Here is a 25,908-nt window from a genome sequence, read left to right on the forward strand (position 1 = left end):
AAAGAACGTTGCAATTGGATAAAAATTCGAATCGTCGTACAGCTACAGCTCAAGGTTATGAAACATCGACGTCTCTCTCAACGCTCGGAAAAGCCAAATGAGCACGCAAACCCATATGTATATATCACTCGGTGTACAAACGATGAGTGTACGCATTTGCTTTCATCGCTATCGGGCTAGACGACGGCGATGTGTAACGGTTCGACTTCCGCGACTCGTCGGGCGAATTTCGCGGTACATGTAGCGGAGAGAGAAAGCAGACGCGTTTAAATCAACAGCTTTGATATGGCGCTGCGACTCCATCGTCGTCAATGGGGCTTTCTCCTCTCTTTTCTGCCTAGATGGCTCCTTATCGCACGACGACGCACGGCCCGCTCGCAGGCAGACCACTTCATGGGCGGTCGTATGGGTACGTCTAGCGATTTGACGTAGTCTTGCCATTGACGACGTTCCCGTTTTCGCTGAACATCTGCGAGAAAAGAAATCTACCATGGTGTAAAAGCCTCTCGAACGAATGAAAAATAGTTACCGAACTCTCGAATGAATCGTCGACTTCATGTTCCGCAAGTTCAGAGACATTTTAAAAGTAAACGTTTAACGCCGAAAAGAAAAAAAAGAAGACGAAAACAAGAGCATTCATCATTGCACCGTGCGCACCACTTCTAGGTTGTACAAACTTGAAATTCATAAATGCGCGGCAAGTCGTAAGTCATAATACATACGAGATGCGGAGTCGCCTGCCGCCGCCGCCGCCGCCAGTGCAGTTGACGTGGCCAGGTAGTATATAGTCGTAGCGCCATTAAATTATGCGACGAGGCGTAACGAGGAAGGTCCTCGGGGGGGTTTTAAGCCGTGAAACGTCAAGTAGGTTGTTAAGAAAACTATTGACCATGTGTACTCTGAGACGTGCACTTATAACCACATACGTGTGTGCCCTTTAACTATTCTCTGATTTACAAGGTTGACACCACGGCCTTCTCTTCCTCCACTTCCTATGCAGATATGCCTATTGTTTATAGGGATGATGCAGCGCGTTTTTAGAGCACGGAAAGAGGTGCCGAAGAATCGCTCATTTTTTTTTCGACTATCTTTATACAAGTAATTTATATATATACGTCAATAAGTATTTTACTGACAGACGGGCACTCTCGGATTTTCCATGCCACGCGCAACAAAGTTGAACAGAGGATTTGAAATTTCCCACACGACACTGTTCAACTGAACGTTTAAAATTTCGCTCCACGACCTTTACGGATAACGAAATGTTATTTGCAAAATAATCTTGGTCGACGAGCTCTGCAACTGACCAAAACCGCTACAAGCAAAAGTGGTCCGTATTGAGTATTAAAAACGCGATCGTAAACAATAATCCGATCCGCAAATTAAAAAAGTTGTTAAAAATTTTGTATTTCACGTGTTGCAAATGCACGCACGCGCAATTCCGTTACTTAGAAGGTAAGCCTATTACGTTTGAATAAACCTTTAAGCTCCTTTCCGTTTGCTCGAACTCACACTCGCGCGCGCTGATAGCACCGTAGTCGCCGTCTAATTGGATAAATGGCGACCAGTTCGCAGGTGCTCGGCTTAATTAGAGGACTAATTTCATACATTATGACATTCTCGGAGGGGTTGGATAACGATGAGCCGAGAGAGGCTTCGATGAAGTAACCTCCGCAAACGTAATATAAAGTCGCGCGTTATCGGCGGCCCGTATGTTTGACTTTTATGCGAGCCATGTTAATTTGCTTATTTTATGCGCACCTCGGTGCTTAATCTTTGGCCATAATTTATTTTATTATTATGCTATGGTAATTTTATCAGTTTCACTTCTTTTTTTTCTTCTTTTTTTTTTATTTGTTGGCGGAATTTTGCGTTTTTTAAATATGTTTGTGACTTTTGCGATGAATTATCGCACATTTTTGCATAATATTCACTAAGTAGATATGCGTAGAAAATGAAGACGTTTAGGAGGAATCAACGTGACTTGAACGATTGAGAGCCATACATAATATCGAAGAAGTTGCGTAATAAATATTTTGAATTTACAGCCGAGCAGTGTTAATCGAGTTATTTTTAACCTCGTCACCCCAATTTCGCTATGATATACTTGGATTTTCAAATCCGAATATACCTTGTACTAAATTTTTGAAGTACGCTTCAAGACACTAATGTGAGAAAGTTGACATTCCGCCGGGCACGGGTGATCTTCTCTTGGCTCGCAGCTTCAAACGAAGTGATTTTTCATATTTGGAGATCGTTACGCGAGAAATTATTTGTTTTCCTCAAGCTATCAATTGAATGATAAATCATACTGTTATTTAATCCTTGAAGAGCTCAAAATGAGCATTTCAAAAAGTCAAATGGCTACTAAAAAAAGAAGCAAAAAAAGACACGAGTCACGCCTGAGAGCTCACAGCGGTGAGCCGTGTAATGCCGTAGAGTGGCGGGTATGCAGCGGCGTCGCGCCGAGCGCAATAAACTTGCGCACTTTACACGTGTCTCTTGATCCCCGGCGTCGAACGAACTCGCTCGTCGCCTTTGACGCGGCCGCGTGCGACCGATTGTCGTCGCGCGCTCGAAATGTCGGGCGTGGGTCCGCGGGGGCCGCCGCGATGCCCGATCGGCCCCGTTCGCGCTCGTCGACGGATTAACTTGGAAAGCTTGTTCTGCGCCCGCAGCCGAGCGAAGCAAGTCCCTTTCCGAACGTAACCCGTGGCGCGTACGCGCATCCAATATAAAGATATCGCTCGCGTATTTGGCATTTATTGAGGGAGCGAAAAGGAGAGAAGCTTGTCGCGTCGGCTTCCGGCAGTTTATGCAAATTGCACACGCTGCTCGGCGGCGGACCGCCTAGGAGGCCGTGAGAATCGCATCTCAGCCGCACATAAATATCAAGATGCGTGCGTCGGATAGACCGCTGGAAAAAGTCGAGTTTCGTGAGAGCCAATTTTGCCGGCTGATTGTCTCTCTGACATAATCGCGAATTATGTGATTTTAAATCGTCTCTTATACAATGTTTCTCGTTTTTTCGCCGGACAGGGAGGGCTCTTCTTTTTTATCGCCTTATTTATGCTGATTTCGGTGAGTTGTCTTACAACATTTGCTCGGGGATACAGTTATTGGGTATATATATTTTTTTTCTCAAAGTTTCGCTGAGGGTACAATGCTGATGCTTAATCGACTTGAGGAGAGAGTATTTTGTAATAATCTTATCGTTCAGAAGTGAAGTGGAAGTGCTTCAAGTTCAAACTCGTTTTGAAAATCAGATGACGGGCATGAGGAACGCATTTACATAAACATTTTACATAAATCTGAAAAATAGTCCCGCTTTGAAGGCACGCACGATCTATATCAAAGTTTTTTTTTCCTCGATGTCAATGCGATCATTTCTACTACGACAGACGTGGATAATTTACGAGCGGTTCGAGATTCGCAAATTTCTCTGGATCACTCGGCACTTCGCACTACTTGCGTTTGTCAAAAAATTATTGAAAAGTATCCTATAACAAGATGACAAAGCGACGCGAAATCCAATTCACTTTGATGAAAGGAAAACGTAGAAAAAAACGTACGCGTGTTGTCAGTAGCAATGCACCGAAATCTCGCGAGCTCTGGCCGAGGTCCAGTCAATCGATTCACGCTGGCTGAAAGTATCACTACCGATCGTTGCCTGTATTTTGGGAAAATTCTCACAAAAAATAATAATAATGAGTAAAACGACCACTGCATACACTGCCGCGGCTAGAGGATTCTCGGAAATCAGATATTTATACCTATGATTTTTTTTTTCGTTGCCGATCGCTATCGGATGATCGACGTTTCCTGCGCGAGTATACTACGTTGCCTCGTTTTCAAAAAAGCACCAAATGCGCTGATAAACTACTCATTATTTTAATCGTCGAGCCAGAAACCAAGTTGACGACCCCCCATGTCTTGTCGGCATAAAACATCGTAGAGAAAAGTGTCGTTTTACTCGTCGAATGATTTCGCAAAGAAACTGTATCGGGATACGAAGACACCAGCCCCACCTTTCGAAAGCTGCGGTGACAATACTTGCAATAATAAACGATAAAAGAAAGAAAAAACGACGAGGCAAAAATGCCCAAAGTTTAACGACTTTAGACGCACAAGACGAGATTATTATCGGTTGTCGTCAATTTTGGAATACGCGCGCGCGAGATCTGTCCCTTATCTTTGGAAACTCGGTGCTCGTTTCGCGCCGCGTTCATTACTGCGCAAGATCAGGTTTTTCGTAGTCACGCACACACGTTCGCGCGCACGCTTATATGGCGATTTCATGAATGACTCTCCTCTCTCTCTCGCTTCGCCAAGATTATTCTAGAATGGAGACGCTTCCATTCACTGTATCATATGGCATGCACAATTTCGCAATAAAAAAATTATATACATATATATATATATATATACAGCGATGAGTTAATAAATAAGGCGAGATCGACACTTTGACATAGGATTTTTATCGGCTCGACGGTTGTTGACTTTTGTAGTAGGATTACAAATTTTCGGACGCTGATGAGCAGATGGTGCGGCAACGTTTCGTATGCCCGCGATATAAATAAATACGCTCGGCAAACTTTTGAAGGCTACTGTCCCAATCGCACGTTCATTTGACCGCGGTCGAGAGATAAAAAAAAAAGAAAGAGGAAAAAGCAAGAAACGGACTTCGAGACATCTTAATCCTGGGAGGTATATCCTCGTCGTCGTTCTTTTCTTTCTGCTCATCGTCCAGTTATATTCCGCATATATACACGACTGTGACGGTGTATTCCGGTTTTTCGCCGGAAAAAAAATCACACCGAAACCTATAAAAGTTATAACCACGCGTTGGCAGTGCTTTTTTTTGGCGTGTAAACCGATCTCTTACTTTCCCTCGCTCTTATCACCGACGAAAATCAATATTCTCGTGGATATAAACAAAAATAAATAAATAAAGGCTCGACAAGCCGACGAAAACGAAAGAAGCAGCTGGCAATGAGAGTATGATCGAATAGTGACGGAGTGCGCGGATCTGCCGGCAAAGATCTCGAGCAAAGTTGCGTCGCACCTTCCGCGGCGCTCCAAGTGCGCGCGGCTCCGCTCGTATCGGCTTCCGCGCGGGAGGTGGGAACGACGTCCGATTTTTATCAGTCGAACGGGCTCCGATCGTGCGTCCGTTCGTCGGCTCTCACGCCTGCGCGATAGACGGAAGCGCGCGTCTTCGCTTTCGCAAGCAGCTGCTCGCGATCGACCAAGTCGCTCGTCAAAGCGATCACTCGATAAATCAGCCGAACGTCGCGCGCAACGTGCCGTTTTATGTCAGTGAAAAGCCGCCGCGATAGATCAATTATCGAATGCTTTTCTTGCCGGCCGATAAAGCCTTTCATTTTCAGTTACCCCGTTGCGCGCACGCGCGCGCACTTTGATCCGCAGCGCGCTCGTAAATCATATTTAGTTTATTTGCGACAATCCCAAAAGACCCGCAGCGTTTCTCCCGGGAAATTCCATTTGGCGGTCCCGCGTGCTGCGAATAAACAGACTTTTGCAACGGCTATTCGAATCCAGATCGATGTGTCTGGATTTGTGTGTGCGCGTCACGGCTATAGATACAACGATGATCGAATGCAAGCATTTTCAGAGACGTAAATGACATTGAAAAATGTTCGGCGAAATTGCGCTTAACAGTATGCTCGTGTAATAATAGATTGATACGGTTGATAATTATTTTTAACTGATTGATAAAATGATGAGAGGACTTTAGGAAGATCATGATGATCGCGTGCCTAAAAATCGTATTTTATCTTCAAATATTTTTTTATTACAAGATTGTCATCAAGAGTCATGATATCGAATCTCGTGGTAAAAATCTAAGGAGTTGTTGAGCATCAGCATTTTAAAAACTTTCGGTTATTCTTGTTCAAAAGCACCAATTTGCCTGTCAACTGTGTTCTTCCAGGGTAAATTGACTGATAATTATTTCCATCGAATCCTTCATCCCTTAAAGAATGCGTCCTAGTGCTTTCAATCGTGTCATTAGTGAAAAAAAAGAGTGAATAAAAGATCCCGTTGGGCGTATTAAAGCAGCGCGGCACTTTGACCGCTTCGCGGATTCCGATTTGCGAATTGAAGGCAAAGCTTCGTGACTTGTCGATGGTGCATTTTATTTATAGAACCTATACGGGGAAGCGAATAATTTATCACCTTTGTGAGAATGGCGTGCATTTCTGCTTTTTTCTTTTCTTTTCAACTTTCATCTCTGATTATTGCCCATAATGAAGATTTACGGGAGCATTTACACGTAATCGAGTTATCAAGCAAAGACCAATTCCTGCCGTTCATCGATGTATTAATACTGTGCTCTTCGCTTGTTGAATTTTTTTTTTCGAGGGTTCAACACTCGTCATAACAATACCAACGGGCTGACGCGGGCGTGCGTCCAGCGTTTCGCCGTCGCGCGATTATTGTTCGCGCCGTAATTCATCGCAAACTGAATCGCAAGACGAATACGAATGGATAGTTGCAATTACAAAACAAGCCGCAACGGCAGCGTAGTAGCTTCTGAAAAGGAGAACATAAATCTTTCGTTCGCACGCGCAAAATTAACATTTGAATGTTGCTTACGTTGGGAGAAAAAAAAAAGGAGCGCGAAGCGGGGCAAGCGTGGTGTTTTCCACGTCTTACACAAGCCAAGTGCAATTGTTCACCGCTGTGCGGGGTGTTTTCGCAATCGCTGGCGATCGGAGCGATGGGCCGGCAGGCCCGCGGGAAGGCGCGCTCGCGGAAAGCGGCGACGAAAGGGGAGGACGACGAGACGGCGAGCGAACGCATCGCTCGTCGCCATTTTTCCGTGTGCTCGCGCGCGCCTGCCGGCGTCGGCGCAGGTGTGGGCGCAGCGCCCCCTCCCCCCCTCCTGCCCCCGAGATTTATGGGAATCGTATCGGAGCGCCGGGATTATTGATGGGGCAGCCAGCAGCGGCAGCCGGTCTCACCGTTGGCCTCTACCGCTCGGTCGTGCAACGCGCTCGGCGTCCGGCAAAGCCTACGAGGCCTGAGTTATTGCGCGCGACGCCGCGCCCGCGCGCAAACGACAATGGTGCCGGACAGGCAGTTTTCATCGGGCGCCGCCGAGCGCCATTCGGAGATGCGCAATACGGTCGAGCGCGGCGGCGGTGAAAAATCAATCACGAGGCTGACACGGGGCGTCGCTCCGGTCCTCGGCAAATCGTGGCGCGCGCCGCGGCCGCTCGATCACCCACCCATGAAGACAAAGCCCGCCTGACGCATGCGACATTTGTTACAGATCCAAGGCGGACTATCGCACGCGGTCGGCGCATCATGTCACGAGGTTGGGACAAGTTGAACGGGGGACCAGGTGGAGGCCACACCTCGGCTGCTGCGCTACGAGACTGCTCATAAGCACCGACGACCAAGAGAGAGAAGAGAGAGAGAGAGAGAGAGAGAGAGAGAGGACTGTCCGTTTAGTTGCTTTCTTTTCCCTTTGAATCTCGTTGCCCGAGGACGCAAGCGACCGGATCGGGAATTCACGCGATCGATCCACCACGCGCTTCCAAAGCGACGGCCTTATTGCTGGCCTGGCCAGCTACTATGCGAATTGAAGCTTTCGGCGCACTCGTCGCGGTGAGTATACGCATTGCCTTCTTTGATTTACCAGCAGCCATTGGCGATTACTGAAATCGAGCCGCGACGTCGGCATCGCCCTTTTTCTACCTCGCATCGTTTGCTCTCAAACGAGTCATTGGCTTCGCTGTCCTCCAAAGTTTCTCATCCCCAAGCTGTCGATCTGCCTCTCGCGGGAATCGTAAAAATTACAGTGGCGGCTTTCGAAGCCGATCGACAGCGACGACTTTGAAACTTTGGAGCACTGTGACATCCTTAAGTCAAGCTCCGATTTCTAGAAACAAAGGCTCTTTTCGAATATCGACTTGTCTAGCGTTCCCAAGTATTGTTCAATAATTTTAAAACACATCGCACAATTAACATTTTTCTACTTTTTCAACAGTAAATCAAAGCATCGTGAAAGATTTCACATTTCACAAATTGCAAACTTGTAGTAAGACTATTCTATTATGAAGCAATGCTGTCTGCATTTTTGGTCATAAAAATACGCGTTCAGAAATCAAAAGAATTATGTGTATACGTTTAGGACTAATGAACGTTGAGGATGTGCGAGACGTCTTTGCGGGCTTCTTATTTTATAATTATGACTTTTGTAGACAGATAAGTAATTGTTGACTTTGAAAGAGGAGTTAATGTGCAGCGCAAACGAGCACGACAGGTAAACAATCTGCTCGCGCCAAAGAGTTTCCGACTAAATTTTCCAATTTTAAGCTTGCCAAACTATACGTGGCGTATATCAAACTTTCTATGACACGTACAACATCCTGCCGTTCACGTACGCGCGAGAAATTATCCAATCCTACGATCGCAGAAACAATCGGCTTATGCAGAGAGCCCAAGTCAGTCGGCCCACATATTCGCCGCGGAATAATCCCGCCGCCAACTAAAAAACAAAGCCCTTTGGCGCCGGAGCGACCACACCTCTTCATTGCTGATTAAACGCCCGCATTTGTCTCCGCGCGCGGCAACTCTTTTTCTCCACTGCCACTCGCGTCCGTCCCATAATAGCCCAAGCAATGCCGACCACCTATTTATACGCCGGGCTTCGGAGTTTTGCTTTCTCCGTTTGATTTTCATTTCGTTTCGGGGCGCCACGTAACAATGGACGGACGCCCGGAAAACAAACAAACAAACAAAAAGAAGGCCTCTGTTATAATGAGATGATCGATGTATAGTGCGCTGACCCAGTGGATTTCGCTGAGTCATCGGCAGTTTCTAAAGAGTTACGATTTTGTTTTTCGGATACGATAAATGCTCCTCGCTGTTACTATTGATCCGCGATTCGTCGAGTAATTATGAGGCGACTCGTCAAACGTTCATTAAAACGTCATTTTCTCTGCTGCGTTAATCTCCTTTGCATTATTTTCAGTTGTGCCTCGTAACCTCCAGACAAAAAGACGGCGTCGCGCATTATCGATTAACCCCCGTTCACAAGTTCGAAAAAAAGTCGATCCTTATCGAGCCAGCAACGGCAAAGCGGCGCTCGCATACCGATACCAATCGAAAGCCAGTATTGAAAATCACACGCGCTCGGAGCGGAACATGCAAAACGAGCGATGCAGAGCCGCGCGACAGGTGCTGACGGCGGACGCTTACAAAGAGCGCGCAGTGTAATTTAATAAAATACTGGTTTCCTACAACAATCAATTTAGAAATGCAGTTCCGCGCAACAACTCCATTACGTTACGAATTTTTCGCTTCCCGTCGCGAGTCTATCGTAATCAATTAGCGTGACTTAGCTGTGATATCACGCTGCGCTCTCCCTGCCGACTTAATTAATGTCCGAGTGAATTTTTATCACCATTGAGGAAACGCGACATTGACGTACGGTTCGCGCCGTGCGTTTCATTATCATGCACGTTTTGCACTGGGAGAAAAAAAAATTGACGCAATACACTTATCCAAATGCGCTAATTCGCATTGTTTGAAGCTTAAGACTGCGTTGTCTTCATTATGTATCGGTGTATAATTTCAAATAGAATTGCAATGTCACTTGCATTGTCGGTATTCGATAATTAGCTGCACGTGAAACGCAAGCTCGTTCATTCTTTTACGATACAAAACTCTGTCGGCTTGACCATCGAAAATTCTACGTTCGCCTGCACAAAAGCAATTCCGAATCCACGAGATAGCATAACAAAATTTTCCGCTTGTCGTTGCGACGGTCGTCCTTTAAATCTGATTGTTACAGTAGAACAAGTGGAAATAGCAGATTGCGCATACGCGAGTATCAAGGTGGTCTCCTCAGCTTTCGTTTTCTCAATTCTCCTTGCTCGCTCGAAAAGAAAAAGAAAAAGAAAAGGAAAAAAAAAAAAAAACGAGTTTGTCTTCGAATGCTACTTTTTCGCCTCGCTGTCCTTTCGAGTGCGTGAATTTCGACGACACGAAAAGTACACGAGCGAACGCTTCGGGCGATCGGAGAAAAATTGAGAAATCCGCCTTCGACGCGCTCGAGCCGCAAGCGCCATGCCGGCGTCGGTTTTCCCAAGCGCTTCGGAGTTTTCCATCAGCCAGCCTATAAACGCGATTCTCTGCCAATGGGATTTCAGAGAGCGGTCTTACGGCAAGCCAATCGCGCGCTCGATTCACGCCCGAGCGACCGCGCGTTATACGTGCATTTTGCAACTCGATTGATTTCTTGCGCTCCTCGCGTTCGCCTTTTTTCTTCTTTCGATTTGCAATCGCCGCCGCTCCGCGAGATTATCGCGCGCTTGATTTTAGTTTATTTACTCGGCGCCTGCCGACCTTCTTACCTTTTGATACCGAGGCGACAACCGAAGTACGGTCTCTGAAAATTCGTAGACCGATCGCAACGGTATATTCTGCCATAAGCGAACGAAAGCAAAAGGAAACTGTAACCGCGTCCGTGTGTGCGCGCGCGCGCGCGCGTGTACTTGAAATACTTGAATAAATAGCAAAAGTAGTTATGCAAATATCGTGTTGGAAACAACGCTATAAATATATGTGTATATCCTGAAAACTGAGCGCAACGTGGATATACAGAAAGAATGACATACGAGTTTCCACTTAATGCCGAGCCAAGTGAATAAGTTCTGCGTTGCCAACATTATTCCCCTCTTAATTACCTACGTTTCAATAACAGTCTCGCGTCGTGATCGATACTACATCTTCTCGCGCGTGCTCACTTTCCGCCTATAAAGATATTTCACCAGCGACATATATTCAGATTCAATTACGACTGGTCCCTATTTCAAATCCTATTGAAGTCTTGGTCAGGGCCCAAGCAAAACGACGCGTCCGCTAAAACATATGGCAGTCGGCGGTTTATGCGGCCTCGCTGCCGACTCGAGCTGATGTAAGAGAGTACTTTAATTGCGCTCTCTCTCTCTCTCTCTCTCTCTCTCTCTCTCTCTCTCTCTCTCTCTCTCTCTCTCTCTCTCTCTCTCTCGGTGGCCGACGGTTATTAAATCAGAACATCGGTGTTTTTTTCCTTCTCGTTTTGTCGGATGATTGATCGCGCTCTCCTGACTAAAAGTGTGTAAACGCCGAAAATTTCGGCACTCGGCCATCACTCGCGACGGATTGTGTGAGTTTAAGGCTCGATCGTCGTCGCGCTTCTCTTTTCGCTATCGCTCGGCGACATATAAATCACGAAGCGAGAAATCCGGCGCGCAAAACGTTCCAATTATGCCGAAGAAGCGACGATCAAAGCGCCAACGACAAGTAAATACTGTAAGTTCGTCACGCTGCAGGCTGAGAGCTTTCCGGGGAGGAGGAGCAGCAGGATTATTATATTTGCGGCGTTATTTGCTGAGGGGCAGACGACCGGCGGATAACATTATGCTACGCGCGTGTATACATGAAAATTGCGTTTCCGTCGATGCGCGCGGGAAAGAGGCAGTCGATGAAGAATTTTTGACGAGCAGTATATAGCGAACGAGATAAGATACGCACTTCAAGGTGTAGAATGTTATAGCGTGAGCGCATAAGAAATGGGTTTTAGTATACGGGACATTACAAAGATGTTTGAAGCGAGTATGGTTGCTGGTTCTTGCTTTACTTGATTATCAGTGAGTAGCTTGTGCAATATGCGAAGCACACATTTATTCTTGTTCTCTGAGAATTGCATAATTAAGAAAGCTGTTCTCGAACTATGCAGTATTTGTCCCCTCGGGTCTGAAAATACACGCAGATCGAGAGAGGATGGGTCTTTACACTCGGGAAAGCGGATTCGATAAGATCGCCACTACTTTTAGTTGGATTCAGTATATATATATATATATTTCAAAACTCATACGCGGTCTTACTGCTAGAGCCACATAATTACATTAGTATATCTCTGAATTTGAGTATCAATCTTCTCGCAATACGACATTTGCATTCAACATTAGTTTTAACGTCCAACTCGAAAGCGTACGTTGCAAAATCGTATTTTTACATGAAAATTATCGCTTGACCGTGCGTCGATGTCACTTCGATAAACATCAGCACCCGGCAACATTAACGAAAACACGCCAGAACAATGCAATGCCCTAGTTGCGCACCAGAGAACGCGTAATCTTCGAAAAGGCAAGAGCGCAAAAGAGATACGAGGAAGACGTTGAGAAGGCGCAAAGAAAAAATGCAACGAGACCTACCAAGATATAAAGACTCGCTGGCATTGTTCGTCGCGTGTGCTTCTCATTCGCGAGAGGCTCGATAAACGATAAGAGAAGCGGCTCGTCGTCCCGCCTATATAATACCCGTTTCACTTGCGACCAGCAGAGAAGGTATATCGGCGAAGCGTTTAGCCGAGAATCCTTTTAGCCGCGCGAAAGGGATGCGCGGCTTATGTAAATAAGCGCCCGATGGAAGCGAGCCAAGCCCTCGAAGGTTACTGCACTATCGCGCGCATCCACTCTGTGCACTCGGAGAAAAAGTAGTCGGCCGCTCTCCACAAATCAAGAGCGCGCGGGCGCCCCTCCCGAGTTTACACGCTCGTTAACACCTCGTAAGAGCGAGCGTCTCTCGCGCGCTCGCTCTTACGCCGGGAGCCCTTTGGCCCGACGCTCGATAACGAGGCGGCGCGCAGCGTATGCCGGCAACGATTCGGCGATCGCGAGTGACCGTATCGCTTCTAGGCCGGCGGCTAATCGGATGCGCGCCTCCTCCTTTTAATTGGCACGCGTTCGCGCTGAGATTAGACCTGCGCGCGGAAATACATCGATCGTTGGGATTCGCACCCTCGCACTCGACGCGTAGAATCGCGAATCGCGTGCCTCGGCGCTTCCTTGTTCCTTCGTACGGAGCCGGCGCATAAATTATTTTACGCGTCAATTAAGATCGCGAGAGAACAAGGGGGGCATTATACGTTTGCGGTATGGCGCCCATTTGCATGCTATGGGAACATTGCGGTCTCTTCTGTTGCTTTTAATTGAGGATTGGAAGCAGCGCGAGGCTGTAATGCAGAAGCGCGCGTGAGAGGTTAAATATTGTTGATAGATTGCGCAGACGTGCATGTCGGTGATAGACGGCGATGGTGCGCCGATGTGGCAAGCGAGATTTATGGAATGGCTCGTGTGGCAAACGCAAATACGCCGCGCGTTCACGGCAAATTTGCAGCGCTTATGGAGTGTAGCTGGAGTGGCGCCAGCCGAGAGATTTGATTGCTCGAGCCCGCGCTGATAATGACGCCAGGCCTCGCGCGCGCGGCACTGCCTCGGTCGCGTTTCCAACGGCGTCGGGCGATCTGCCGACGCAAGGCCGACGGCGCGCGCACCGCGACTTGACGGAGCAATTAACGGACGCATTGAATTCTGTCGACAGGTGGTTTGGCTGACCGCAGTCCTTTGCACGCGGCTCGTTGCCGCCAGTAACCAGACACTGAACTTTTCCTCGCGCAAGCCCAGAGATCATCACTTGGGAGATCAGTTTACTCGCTGGTAAGTGACGACTATCGGCATATTAGCCGAGCGAGCCAAGCGAATCGATCGGTCAACGATTGGCGGTGCTTTGCAGGGCATCGGATGAGTCGACGACGAGGCGCATGACGTATCCCGAGATGCAGTCGCTGATAAGGCAGGAGGGGGGCGACGAAGGCCTACCAGTGGACTGCTGCCCGACGATAGAGGAGATGGTCGAGCCGCAGGGCGGTCGCAATCGGCAGGACATGTATGTCGAGTTGTATCGCGATGGCGAGAACGCGCAACGTTTCTTCGAGTACTCCTGCAGGTCGGATGTACTCGACAAGCCTTGCCGATTCATCGATCGCAAACTTCAAGCTCAGTCGAGATGCGTGCAAAAGTTCTCCTACACCTACGCCATCGTTCAGAATTTGGTCAGTTCGCAAGCCTCGGCAGCCCTAACGCTCATTGCTTTGCAAACGCCCGAACCGCGTGGGTGCGCTTTTCCGATGGACGAGCAGCGTGAGCAGCGTGTGCTTTTCATTTTTCTAGGAAGGCGAGCAGCACCGGAGGCACCGCCATAGGCCAGAACAGTCGCAACCACAGCAGCACCAATTCCCTGCGTTCCCAGGCAACGGCGGCACCTCGTCGTGGACGTTGGACTACATCAAGGTCCGCAGTGGTTGCAGTTGCGAGGTGTCGCCGAAACCGAGGAAAAGGAAGCTGGCGGCGATGAAAGTGAAGAGAACAAGGAGTAGAGGACACCATTCTGCGGCGCGCACCTCGCGTCCCACTACCTTAGACTTTAGTCCCGAGGTGTGAGGAAAAAGAGCCAGAGAGAAGAAAGTGCCAAGTGTTGTTTGTCTTCGTCGCGAGAGGCCAGTGTTTTCCTTTCTTCCTTTTCTTTCTTTGCTGTACCTTTTAAACGACAGATTCTCCTTTTCTGTACGCGTGCCCTCCTTTCGATCATCCACTATTTTTTTTATTTTTTTTATTTTTTATTTGGTGCGTGGAGTAATGGATCCAGCGTTGCATTTACGTGTATGTGTGTGTGGCACGCTCGAGCGAATTCTCTTGAATTCGCCAAAATATTATCTCCGCGTATCTCTTCCTTACTGTTTATAGCTAATGTGTCTCGTATAAAAGTGTTCGCCTCAATGTATCTTTTAATCTCTGTGTATTGATGTAGAGTCTCTCCAAACTTATATCTATGTATAAAGACAAAACACTTATTGTATAGCTACGTTAAATGTACTAAATTTGTAAATCTCAGATACTAGTCTTATACCTTTAAAACAAAAATAATGAAATACGAACGCAGAACGATTCGTAGTTGACAAGTTTTTAGACGTGTGCTCATTTTTCTTCTTTTTTTTGCAACAGAGAAAAAAATACTTTTTCTCCATGCACCAAAATTATTATAAATGTTTTTTAGCTTCCGAAGGAGTATATATTAAATGTGTAAGGCGCGACGAATCTTTTTTTATTTTTGCTAAACCTGCGAATGATGATGACGAGGTGAACAAGAAAGAAAAAAAATTATTACAAAAACATAGAGAAACTTTTTGCATGTACTGCCGCAATACGTATTCAATTAATGTAGCAAGTATAACAATATAGAAACTTCTAATGAAAACAAATATAACAGCTGATCGATGAAATGTAGCAATCCTTTTTTCGATTATTGTACTTGACACTTTTTCCTTTTTACTTCTTATATATTTTGTGTTTTTCTTTAATTTACTTTGCTTTGCTATCGGCGATGATTTTACTTTGTAATTTTTATTTCAAGCAGCTTTTTTAATCAATTGTATTTTTATAAGTCGTTAAGCAAAGCAAACAAAAAAATCTAATGTTTTTTTACGAAAAATTGAAAGTATTGAGTAATAAATTGTAAGTTTACATTTTTACTTAATGTTTTTTATTAGTCATAGTTAAATAGAAATCTTTTCTTCATGAACTAGTGAGTGCGGATGACCTCTAGTTTATTAACAGATTCAGCTCTCTAGTAAATCTTACTAGATCAATAATAAATAAATTTTATAATTATTATACTTCAAATAGTTGTAGCATATTTCAAATGTTTTAGTTAGTAATTTATTCAGTTTTCTTTTTGTGTACAGAACTCTACTTTCATAGTTCTTTATTTTTTTTTTCTACACTGCCATGTAAACTTTGTACATACATAATTAACAAATTAGTTTATTATTTGACGTGACCTCAGTGCACTCTGAAAGATTTCTATAATGAATAACTAAATAATTATAAAGAGGATATAAAGGATCAAGTAGAAAACAAGCAGATAGTGTCGTATGTTTAAAACCTCGTTAGTTTTATTTATTTTTCATTCTAAGTTGATAATAATTGATAATATATAATATTTTGAATATTATTTGACGTTATATACGTATGAAAATTAAAATTCAATGTACAATTTATAATTATCATTTGATTATTTAATAAATCACGAAATTCAACATACCACAATTATGTGTACTTATAAAGGATGAAAAACGAAAATGTGATGTTTGACGAGAGATAGTTGTTGAGCTAAACATCAACAATTAGAATAATGTGTTTCTCTTCAACGAATATCCAAGTTGAATTACAGGTGATCGTTATCTCATCACTTTCCTTAATAAAGTAATTCAAAATGTGTGCGCGCGCGCGCGCGCGTGTGTATGTGTGTTTGTGTGTGTGTTAACTTCAAAGGAATGTGCCTTAATATTAACGATTTTATTATGTATAGAAAATGAGTTCAGGAATCTGTCCAGTTTCAATCGATGTCCCGTTATTATCACCAGCCTCATAGTTGAATGAAAATTTCACTTTACCATTTTTAGGACCGCAGTCTACCGTAACTCTTCTAAGTCCTTTTGATCCGTAATGACTATCTGGCCCCTACAAAATAATTCAATTTGTAAGAACCGTTCAGATGTCTATACTATAAAATACTAAAAAAAACAAACGTCAAAAGTAGCGGAGGCCGTGTAAATAGTATTTGGCAATATTTCTACTGGCTCTTTAAATATCAAACGGTAAGTATAATTGGATCCGTCGCAGCTGAAACTTGTTGAATTTTTAGCAATAACTTTTAACGAAGCAGTGTGGATAAGCTCAATCACAACATCGTATTCGTCTGGTCCGAAAACACTGCCGTAAACTCCATATCCAACGAGAAAGATTCTTCTATCGACACTAAATCTAAAATCATAACAACTCAAATTCAATAATAGGGTGTTATAATTTCATTTTGTATTTTTTAAATAAATTATTATTTTACCTTATTCGATCACTGGTACCATTATAACCCCATCGACTTTCGGTTTGTTGAAAGCGGCAAACAGTTTGCTCCTTTCCCATCATCAGACAACGTGGCATGGCTTCAAATCCGACTCGCGGTTTAGGATTAAGCGTAAAATATAAGAATATTGAGACAATCTGAAATTCAATTTATCTTAAAATCTTGTAATGTCTGATATAATAAGAAAAACCAAACGTCTATACCTCTCTATCAGTCAACAGTCCAGACTGTGCTGGTCCACTTGCAAATTCTTCCATCGACATTAAAGGGAAACGTACTAAAGAAATAGCTCTACCTAAAACCGATCTCTGGTTATCCGGTGTAACTGGTAACTGTTGTCTAACACATTCTGCTTCTGACCATCTAAAGTAATATTTTAGAATTCAATAAATTTATTGCATTGACAAATAAACAACAAATAATGTACAAACATTCATACCTTACTACTGCTTGAAAAATCTTCAGTTCTCTAACTCTTAAAGTATCGCGTTCTAATACAGTAATTAAAGTATCAATGTCAATATCAGTAAATCCATCAGCACCTAATGCATCAGTTGTGAACTTATCAATTGTGTCAAGACAAACAGCGGCAAGTTGAGGTTCATCAAATAGTCGAGCTTGTGCAAGTAGCAAAAATGCATTGTCAGTTGTTAAGTTGCTTCTCAAATAATCCACACAATGTTTTTCCAATGAAGATACTGCATATTTCTTAGCTGTATAAAGGGTTGTCATAACCGTATCAGGATTGATGAATATTTCATCAGTATAAAGAAATAGTAACACAGCCAAAAATGTTTCTGGTTCTACATCAGGTACTTCGATTTCATTGGATGAAGTTGCTAATGTTCCATTAAACATAGCATCAAATACTGCACTGCCAGATGATAGGACTAGTTTATGGGCTGGAATAACACGTTGCTGTGTACCTCTTCCAACTCTAAATTTTACATCTGAAAGTGTTTCATTGTTGAAGAGAAAAGTGAATCTCTCTCGCATAGTTGCTTTTGTCCCTTGCCAATTATAGGTTGATGATGCTGTAAAACTAGATTGTCCATTTTCTACCGGAATACTGGTGCGTGCTCTTGCTTCTGGTCTGGCAATATTGGCTGAGTTACTTGGTGGTCTGCTGCAAATAAAACAATGCAACTGTCTGCTATTAATAAAGCTATGAGATAACAATGAAATGAATGATTACATACTTATCACAATTAGAGGTAGATGGTTCTCCAGCACGAACATTTACTTGTTCCTCATCACACGAAAAGGTAAGAGCTCGTCTAGCTCTATTCAATACAATGTTACCAGCTGGTTGCATGTTCTGTGGTGAGTCATTGAAGGCTTCAGCATTTTCAGCTTCACCTCCTGCAGCAACATCTTCGACCTCTTCATTGTTCAAGCGAAGATTACACAACCTTATTGTAGAACTTTGAATATTATCTAAGGGACCTTCAGATGACATTTTAGAGCGCAGCTTTTTCAGAATCAATTGCCAAAGACTCCTCAAGCTCAATCCAGACAACAAACGCAAATCAAAAGTACTTTTTACTTTGCATTGTATATGATTTTCGAACGTTTTCCGCTTTGATTTACGGATTTTCAATCTTCTATCGTGTAAAGACGTTCTTGTTCGTTACTGTTTGTTACGAAAATACTTCATCCTCATCACACCCGCGAACGTTTCTTTAATACTTTTTCGATACCTAACATAATACTATTCGTTGGACAATGCAATATTTATCACACGTCAAGACTGACAGATCCTGTTCACTATATTTAGGACAGCGCTAAAAAGATGAAAATAATGGACTTTTACTTTAAAAGACCAGCTGTTCTAAAATTTCTTTGTGTTAGTATCATGAAAGCGGGAAACATTTAAATTAACACAAAATTTATAATTTATGAATAACGTTGGCGAGTGTCTTTTATATATGATATCATTAATTCTAATACTCAACCAAGCGCATTATCATAAAATGCGTTTTACTTAAAATATTATTTAACTTTATATTTTGATGTTATATTGCGCGCTTTGTTGAAAATATACGAGACAAGAAAATATTAAAAAAAATCGATGTACCATACTACTACTTACGCTAGAGTACATATAAAACGAGAGTATTTTTATTTCTTTTTTTCGCGAATTAATAATTATTGACGTTTAAATACAACATACCCACAGAACACACACTCTGAGCTAGTATGGACTGTGAGCGATTACAGTGTTGTCGACTATTCGTTTCAGCTTGGCCGATTTCACATTCACATTCACTAATCACTAATTCACATACCAGATGCGGCGATGGCGTCGTTTGTGCGGTTTTTGTAGACATAGGTTATAATTTATGTTTTAAAAAGTATTATAAATTAATTTAAAAATGGAGTGCATAGTTGCAAACGTGGACAATATGCGTTTCGATATTGAAATTGCATTAGACGAACAGTATGGAGCTTTACCTTTACCTTTCACAGGAATGGACAGTAAGTACATTCGACTTTTAAGGGTTCAGGTTATCGTTTGTGTTTTCTTTAAAGTATTTTATAAAGTGCGTACTGAAAAAGTATATCTAAATTATTTCCAAAATTGATGCAGTGATATAAATCAATTTTTTATTGTTACTATAAAAATATAAACGATTGGTGTTATTTGACGAATAAAGTGCAAATGAGCTTAATCATACAATTTCTCTTAATTGTAATATAACAAATTGTTTTATTTTTTCACAGAGTCTGTTGCAGCAGTTTGTCAATTCTATCCTAAAGGAGCATGTTCTAAAGGTTCAGCTTGTCCATTCCGTCATGTTCGTGGAGATAGAACTATTGTATGTAAACACTGGTTGCGTGGTTTGTGTAAAAAAGGAGATCAGTGTGAATTTTTACATGAATATGATATGTCAAAAATGCCAGAATGTTACTTCTATTCACGCTTCAGTAAGTATTATGTTATAATATCATGATTAATTCAAATAATTTACTGAGAATCTAATTCTTATCTTGTATATTTTTAAATTTACAGATGCATGTCACAACAAAGAATGTCCCTTTTTACATATTGATCCAGAAACAAAAGTAAAAGATTGTCCTTGGTATGACAGAGGATTCTGCAGGCATGGCCCACTATGTAGGCATCGGCATGTCAGGCGTGTTTTGTGTATGGCTTATTTGGCTGGATTTTGCCCAGAAGGACCAAATTGTAAATTTATGCAGTAAGTATTTGAAAACTCTTTAAAATTAAAATACATAACTTTCTTGAATAATTTTACATATAATTCGCGAAATTTTAGTCCAAGATTCGAATTACCGGCTATTCAAGATTTAGCACCTAAGGAAGGCAAGAAGGTGATGATCACATGCCATTTTTGTGGGGAAACTGGTCATAAGGCTATTTACTGTAATAAAATGCCGGCAGACATGCGTGAGCAACAAATGCGACAAGAAATGGACAAAGATTATCATCGAGGTAATGCCAACGATTCTCATCATCATCGCTCGAATATGCATAATGGTCCACGCGGTGATGGCCCTCGTGGACCACAGAAACCTTTGGAAGAAGTTACATGTTACAAGTGTAGTCGAAAGGGTCACTATGCCAATAAGTGTCCTAAGGGTCATCTTGCTTTTCTCAGTCATTCGGGTAACGGAGGCGGTGGAGACAGTGGTGGAAATCTTTGAAACTTCTAATACAAATGAATGTTATATACGTAAGCGAAAATTTATTGCGTTTCAGAAATATTTCGGTGCACATTTATTTCCCGCGCTCTTGAATGAAGATTTTGAATTGTATATGAAATGTCCATTTTTTATTTGTAACATGCAAAAAGTATGATTGATATTTCTTGTAATTAGTTGTATAGATATTCATTTTTAGTCATCTACAGAAGGATTGAAATTTCACGATCGTGAGAAATCTTTATGTTAAGTGTAATTAAACAATTAGCATTGCTTAGGCGATTCGTCAATGAAACAATAAAATTAATAATTTATCAATTTTTTTTATAAGATCCAAACAACGATTTATAAACACGGTTTAGACTATACTTGTCAAAAATACTTTTTCTAATTTTTGATAGTTATTGATAATCAATTTGTTTGCAGAAAATATGATTTCTTTCTTTTAAAAGGATCAAAGAAAGAAAAATAAAGCTGTAAATACATTTCAAATGTTGGCAGTATACTTTATTTTCTAAAAATCCTTAGACATTAATATGTTATACAATATTACGATTAGAGGAAGATGTCATATGCAAGTTCAATTCATTCACAGATGAATTACACCTTGAAATGGATCTAAACAACATTTCATTTGTTTCTAATTTAATTTTATAGTTGTAACTCATTAGGATGAAATTGATTTTTAATCATAATATATACATTTATAATTGGATAAAATACAGAACAATAACTCCCACAAGAACCTTTTTCTTATACTTTTTTTTTATTTTTCAATTTAAAATTATTTCTTATACTTTCAAAATCAAGTAACAACTATATACGATTTAATAGCTCAATTTAAAAACTAATTTTTAGCCAATCATTATTATAGTCGCTTGATATAAATTACAAACTTAATATTTCTACATTTTTTAAAATTTGTACTTCCAGAAATGAGAAGTTTCTTCTTCAATACTTGGAAAATTTAGTACGGAAATAAATAAAACTCCTTTTACGCTTCAGTTCACGATTCTAAACTCCTAATAAAATGTAAAATATGTACAAATGATAATGACTTGGATAGTGAGTACAACTCATTGCACCATTTCAAGTAAAAGAAAGCTTAAACTCTTATTTTTCGCAATAAAAAAATTGTTCAGAAATCCCTGAGCTATAAACTTAATATCTATCTATTTAATTAAATCATAAACAAATAATCTACTAACTGTCAACGTGTTAAAAAAAATGAAACAGTTTACAAAAGAAATTGAAAATACTGTTATCTGCTGGGCTTGATTTTAAATTTCAATATTACTGTTTGTAGTTAAGTACCATTCAGTCATGTAAAATAATTTAATACTTTGGCTTCTAAACTCTGTTTTTCACTGTACTTAATAGTTTTATAATTTTCATATATAATCTATTTTTCTATTTTTCATGTAAAATATATGGCTACCTGCTAATAAAACGGAAGTTATTCTATGAATTTAATATCAATTATATGCAAGCTACCCGGGGATCGAGTGCGTAATTTTATATAATAAAAATATTTTGCAACAATGTAAACCTGGTGAAAAGACTTTTCTAATCTGAAATGCTACCATATCTGTTTTTTTTTGTTTCTTATTAATCTAAAACAGATTCGAGTGTCAATGCTGCTCTACTACAAATGTATAAAAATTTTCAAATTCTCGATCATGAACATGTCGTTTACAAAAATTTGGCTACAGTAACAGTATGTAAGTAGAAAACTTTACAAACGTCTTGTCGACGTTAAGCACAATCTCTGTAGAAAATTAAGTAGCGCCGTAGGCTAAAAAAATCGAAAGAATGAGGGTGATCTCAACATCCTATATAACATTCATTTGAGTAAAGTTATTCTAGAAAGCAATTGCTGGGAACGAAAAGGAAAAAAAAGAATTATACAGAATCATTTTACCACCAGGTAATTAATCATAAAACGTAGTACTGATGTGTTTGCATCATGTTGAACCATAATTAATAACTTCAACATGATTAGCGGGGAAAAGCCCATAAGTGCCATCGGGCGCGAGCCCTTGCCACCATCCCTCGTCAATAGCATCAATATGAGTAATGATATCACCAGGATCAAATGTAATCTCAGTATCATCGGCTGCTTGGTAGTCATAAAGAGCTCTGGCCTTCATACCTTGATTATTAGGGTCAAGATATAAATACTGTCCTGATTCCAATTGCCCATACAACTCATTTTCAGTTTCATCAATGTTCTGAGCTGATGCTGGCTGTGTTTCCACTGGTTCCTCTTGTACTTGTTCTATATTATTAGTCAATTCTTCATGGTTGATGTTATTCTCAACAATAGAATTCTGTTTAATTTGTGACGGTTCTTCTCGCTTGATTTCAATGTTATTCTGTTGTTGCTGCACGATTATCGGCAGCGTTACCGGTTCGACTTGAGGTGATATTTGAGGAGAAGCTATCTGTTGTGGTAGTTGTACTTGTGGCTGTGCTTGGGGCTGTGCTTGTGGCTGCAGTAGAGGCTGTACGATTTCTCGTTTGACTTCAGAATTTGATTTAATACTAAAAGTAAAATCAAATTAAGATAATTATCATAATTTACATATCTATAAAATCATCTATAATCAATACAATTGAATTTTCAATGTACTTACTCGGATTTAACAGTCTCCTTTGATTTGCCTTGTTTAACTTGATTTTGTTCAAATGCTCTTTTAGCAGCACCAACGTGATTTCCTCTGAGTTGATGAGTCATAGCTGTTCTTGTTTGTCCAGCACTGCTGTTTTGTTCAAAAATAGCTCTGGCATTGATTGTTCTCTGGGCTATCAACTGCTGCGCTTCCATATTCCTTTGTCTGCGTAACTCATCGCTACGGGATTTTGGCTCGTCATCAGAATCACCATTCTTATCGTTCGACGAATTGTTTTGATTTCTCAAATTCTTGATCTCCTCTGCTCTTTTCTCTGCTTCCCGTAACTTGGCAATTTTATCTTCCTTTGCAACAACCTGCACAAATAAAAGCGTTCATGTACAAGTGTTTATAAAGAAAAAGTTCTTGATATTACCTTTTGTTCACGTAATTTGCTCTCCACTTCCTCGCGTTTTCGAACTTCTTCCTCAAGTTTCCGTCGACTTTCTTGATTACGAGCGCGTTCTTGCTCCAAACGCTGCTTTTCTTCAATTTCTTCTTTTTGCCAGAATTGGTCACGCTCACTAGCATTAATTTCTTGAGCTGGTATGACTCTGGAAAATTCAGTAAATAGTATGAGTCATTTACATTGAGATGCATTTTGTTTTTAATTATGTTACTATAAAATTACCTGCGATAAGTTGTCCCTACAGGACCTGCATGTCCTCCATTTTCACCTCGAGGTTCATTAAATTTATAAGATGAAGCAGTAGCCCTTGACAGTTTTTCCATAATCAAGTCAACTTCAACATCTTCCTCACACCGAGCACTTATTGTTATATGAGCTCCTTTCAACAAATTTTCGATATCTCTGATATGATTTGCACAAGTTCCTTTCCTTACAATAGGTGCACCTTCACCTTGCTGCAATGTTAAGTTTATTAGTATGTATATATCAATAACTTGCATGGATAGAGTGAAAACTATAGAATAGTTACCCAGTTTATTAGCAGACATTTTGGCAATGTAGTTTTGGTATCTATGACCCGACAGAATGCATACATAATCGATCCCTCGTTTAACTCCTCAATCATCTCCCTCAATCCTCCCTTACCAGAACTAACAACTTTTAAAACATTTGTTTGGCCCTCATAACCATACACAGCCCTGTAAAGCACATTGGATTAGAATTATTTTAGTATTCTTTATATTTTGCAGACTGTAGAAGATATATAGATATAAGCAGAGATTATTCTGTAATCTCTGGTGAGATAATTTATTTATATGCTTAAAATGATTATTCAATAAATAAGTCTTCAGATAAAAAAGACTCCCAAGTAAAAGTAATTGAAAAAGCAATTGCAAAGAGAGCGAATGTTCGTTTAAAAATGCATGTAATTAAAAAGAAACACTGTATACAGGTAAAATCTTTTCAAAGAGAATATTTCACAAGCAGCGCAATTTCCAACCCAGAAAACAATTCCCCCATTCGGACAATAGTACGTGAAATAAGGTATGTCGGTGCACATACGTTGATTACACGCACAACTAGACATAAAGTAGCAATTACGAGAAAACGAGAACTCTCTCGCGAGAAATCTCTCGCACGGATAAGAGCACCCGCTCTCACGATATACCGCCGGCGGGGACGAAAATCTATGTATATTTTAGTTTTTTTCTTGTTTGAGTGAAAAAGACTTGCCAATCGGTAGCAGATTTATCATCGACGACGCTCTTCCAAGCATTGACAAGGGCATCCTTGTTCTTCGTCAGATTAATGGCCATCTTCTTCAAGAGCGAAGCTTAGCTAGTTTAGAACTACTTGCATACTCCGGTGCTGATAGCCATACCGGGCTCGGCTCCCACACACTCACTGAGACTGCGAGACAGTGCAAGAGAGGAGAGAAAGAGAGAGAGAGAGTGAGCGAGAGAGAAAGAGAGAGGACTATACCGCTACCGCCGCCAAGAGAGAAAGAGATATGTCAACGCCCAATTGTTGCCAACTCACCGGACGCCGTATTCCGCCGCAAAAGACTCGCTTGCTACTTCGCTTTTGCAAGGTGCCTGTGTTGGATGCTATATGAATAAATTAGACGGGTTGAATGTGCCCGTGTAGCGGAAACATGTGAGGGCTTTTCTTTCGACGAGTTTTTATACTTACCTTTGATGACGTGTCGTTCATTTTTATGCTGACTTTTTAATAATACGTTATTTTTATAATAGTTCTCTCGTAATTATTTGCAATTGATTCATTCGCGATGAATACGAAGTTTTTTTACGCAGTTTTTTTACGAAATATTCGAAAATGTTTGGTCTATGCTGTTGTTATTAAAAATCCGCGCGCTTTAAAATGGCTTTTAAAAATGGCGGATACTGACGTCATAAGACACCGATTTCGTCGTTTCCGAATTTATATATATATACAAGTTTGTTGTTATCATCGCGCAACCGGAGATTAGGCATTAGGAGGATAAAGAGGAAGATTGCTAAAGGCATTGTTGATGCTCGATTGTGTGTTTACTTTCGTCGGGGCGATCCTAGCGGCAGTGCTTGAAACCTTGTCCATCTAGCAAATAGAGGGCTAAGAGATGGACAAGCTATAGTTTTTGAGGGGCTTTAGAACTAGGACAAAGAGAAGCAAGGGCAGAATAGAACGAATTGCAGCCGCGACCTTTTTATAATACACCTTCATTTTCATACTCGATGGGTACTTCGTTTTATATTTTCACTTTTCAGTGTCTAAATGAATTAATTATTCTAAGGGTGTATTTTCTTGCAAAGGAAAAAGAATAGGTCGGTTTCATTATTCTAATAAATATTTTATTCCCTTTGACTCTGCAACTGTCCA

The 25,908-nt window shown here is 41.4% G+C and overlaps 5 protein-coding genes across 6 annotated transcripts in view; 3 read left to right on the plus strand and 2 right to left on the minus strand.

Moving 5' to 3' along the window:
* LOC131670266 (spore coat protein SP96-like) overlaps positions 1–7,604 on the plus strand; it is a 45,355-nt gene extending 37,751 nt beyond the window's left edge. Inside the window, exon 2 of the mRNA XM_058945726.1 lies at positions 7,298–7,604. Coding sequence (XP_058801709.1) covers positions 7,298–7,357 — 60 coding nt within the window. The 3' untranslated portion in view covers positions 7,358–7,604. The remainder of the gene's footprint in view (positions 1–7,297) is intronic.
* The window catches only part of LOC131670267 (uncharacterized), a 52,177-nt gene extending 36,572 nt beyond the window's left edge, over positions 1–15,605 (plus strand). The window contains exons 3-5 of the mRNA XM_058945727.1: positions 13,402–13,517; positions 13,594–13,912; positions 14,031–15,605. Coding sequence (XP_058801710.1) covers positions 13,622–13,912; positions 14,031–14,300 — 561 coding nt within the window. The 5' untranslated portion in view covers positions 13,402–13,517; positions 13,594–13,621 and the 3' untranslated portion in view covers positions 14,301–15,605. The remainder of the gene's footprint in view (positions 1–13,401; positions 13,518–13,593; positions 13,913–14,030) is intronic.
* Positions 15,606–15,801: 196 nt separating this feature from the next.
* Positions 15,802–19,009, minus strand: LOC131670260 (BTB/POZ domain-containing protein 1-like). 2 transcript variants are annotated; one of them, XM_058945714.1, is made up of 7 exons: positions 18,875–19,009; positions 17,982–18,566; positions 17,222–17,905; positions 16,986–17,145; positions 16,762–16,919; positions 16,448–16,682; positions 15,802–16,379 (listed from the first exon to the last, which is right to left on the minus strand). In XM_058945714.1, the coding sequence occupies exons 2-7, from the start codon at positions 18,239–18,241 to the stop codon at positions 16,218–16,220; spliced, it is 1,659 nt and encodes a 552-aa protein (XP_058801697.1). In that variant the 5' UTR covers positions 18,242–18,566; positions 18,875–19,009; the 3' UTR covers positions 15,802–16,217. The 2 variants fall into 2 exon arrangements, with proteins under 2 accessions (XP_058801697.1, XP_058801696.1); XM_058945713.1 differs by having other exon boundaries at positions 17,222–17,908.
* Positions 19,010–19,033: 24 nt separating this feature from the next.
* LOC131670263 (cleavage and polyadenylation specificity factor subunit 4) lies at positions 19,034–20,830 on the plus strand. The gene is made up of 4 exons (XM_058945722.1): positions 19,034–19,260; positions 19,507–19,710; positions 19,796–19,985; positions 20,064–20,830. The coding sequence occupies exons 1-4, from the start codon at positions 19,158–19,160 to the stop codon at positions 20,449–20,451; spliced, it is 885 nt and encodes a 294-aa protein (XP_058801705.1). The 5' UTR covers positions 19,034–19,157; the 3' UTR covers positions 20,452–20,830.
* A 103-nt stretch (positions 20,831–20,933) lies between these two features.
* Positions 20,934–24,945, minus strand: LOC131670261 (drebrin-like protein B). Its single transcript, XM_058945715.1, has 6 exons — positions 24,763–24,945; positions 24,059–24,227; positions 23,752–23,984; positions 23,497–23,674; positions 23,085–23,437; positions 20,934–22,992 (listed from the first exon to the last, which is right to left on the minus strand). The coding sequence occupies exons 1-6, from the start codon at positions 24,843–24,845 to the stop codon at positions 22,413–22,415; spliced, it is 1,596 nt and encodes a 531-aa protein (XP_058801698.1). The 5' UTR covers positions 24,846–24,945; the 3' UTR covers positions 20,934–22,412.
* Between the last annotated feature and the right edge of the window lie 963 nt (positions 24,946–25,908).

Source organism: Phymastichus coffea, unplaced genomic scaffold, assembly GCF_024137745.1.
Source record: "Phymastichus coffea isolate CEN01 unplaced genomic scaffold, Cenicafe_Pcof_1.1 PCOF00105, whole genome shotgun sequence".
NCBI lineage: Eukaryota > Metazoa > Arthropoda > Insecta > Hymenoptera > Eulophidae > Phymastichus > Phymastichus coffea.

Bases quoted from the DNA above. Each gene is read 5' to 3' on its own strand.
- LOC131670260 (XM_058945713.1), bottom strand. From the start codon at position 18,241: ATGTCATCTGAAGGTCCCTTAGATAATATTCAAAGTTCTACAATAAGG. The intron at 17,909-17,981 runs GTATGTAATCAT...TTTTATTTGCAG, and splicing joins TCTACCTCTAATTGTGATAA to CAGACCACCAAGTAACTCAG. The intron at 17,146-17,221 runs GTATGAATGTTT...ATATTACTTTAG, and splicing joins ATTTTTCAAGCAGTAGTAAG to ATGGTCAGAAGCAGAATGTG.
- LOC131670263 (XM_058945722.1), top strand. From the start codon at position 19,158: ATGGAGTGCATAGTTGCAAACGTGGACAATATGCGTTTCGATATTGAA. The intron at 19,711-19,795 runs GTAAGTATTATG...TTAAATTTACAG, and splicing joins TTACTTCTATTCACGCTTCA to ATGCATGTCACAACAAAGAA. The intron at 19,986-20,063 runs GTAAGTATTTGA...GCGAAATTTTAG, and splicing joins CCAAATTGTAAATTTATGCA to TCCAAGATTCGAATTACCGG.
- LOC131670261 (XM_058945715.1), bottom strand. From the start codon at position 24,845: ATGGCCATTAATCTGACGAAGAACAAGGATGCCCTTGTCAATGCTTGG. The intron at 24,228-24,762 runs GCAAGTCTTTTT...TGTGCTTTACAG, and splicing joins GATAAATCTGCTACCGATTG to GGCTGTGTATGGTTATGAGG. The intron at 23,985-24,058 runs GTAACTATTCTA...TTAACATTGCAG, and splicing joins AATGTCTGCTAATAAACTGG to CAAGGTGAAGGTGCACCTAT.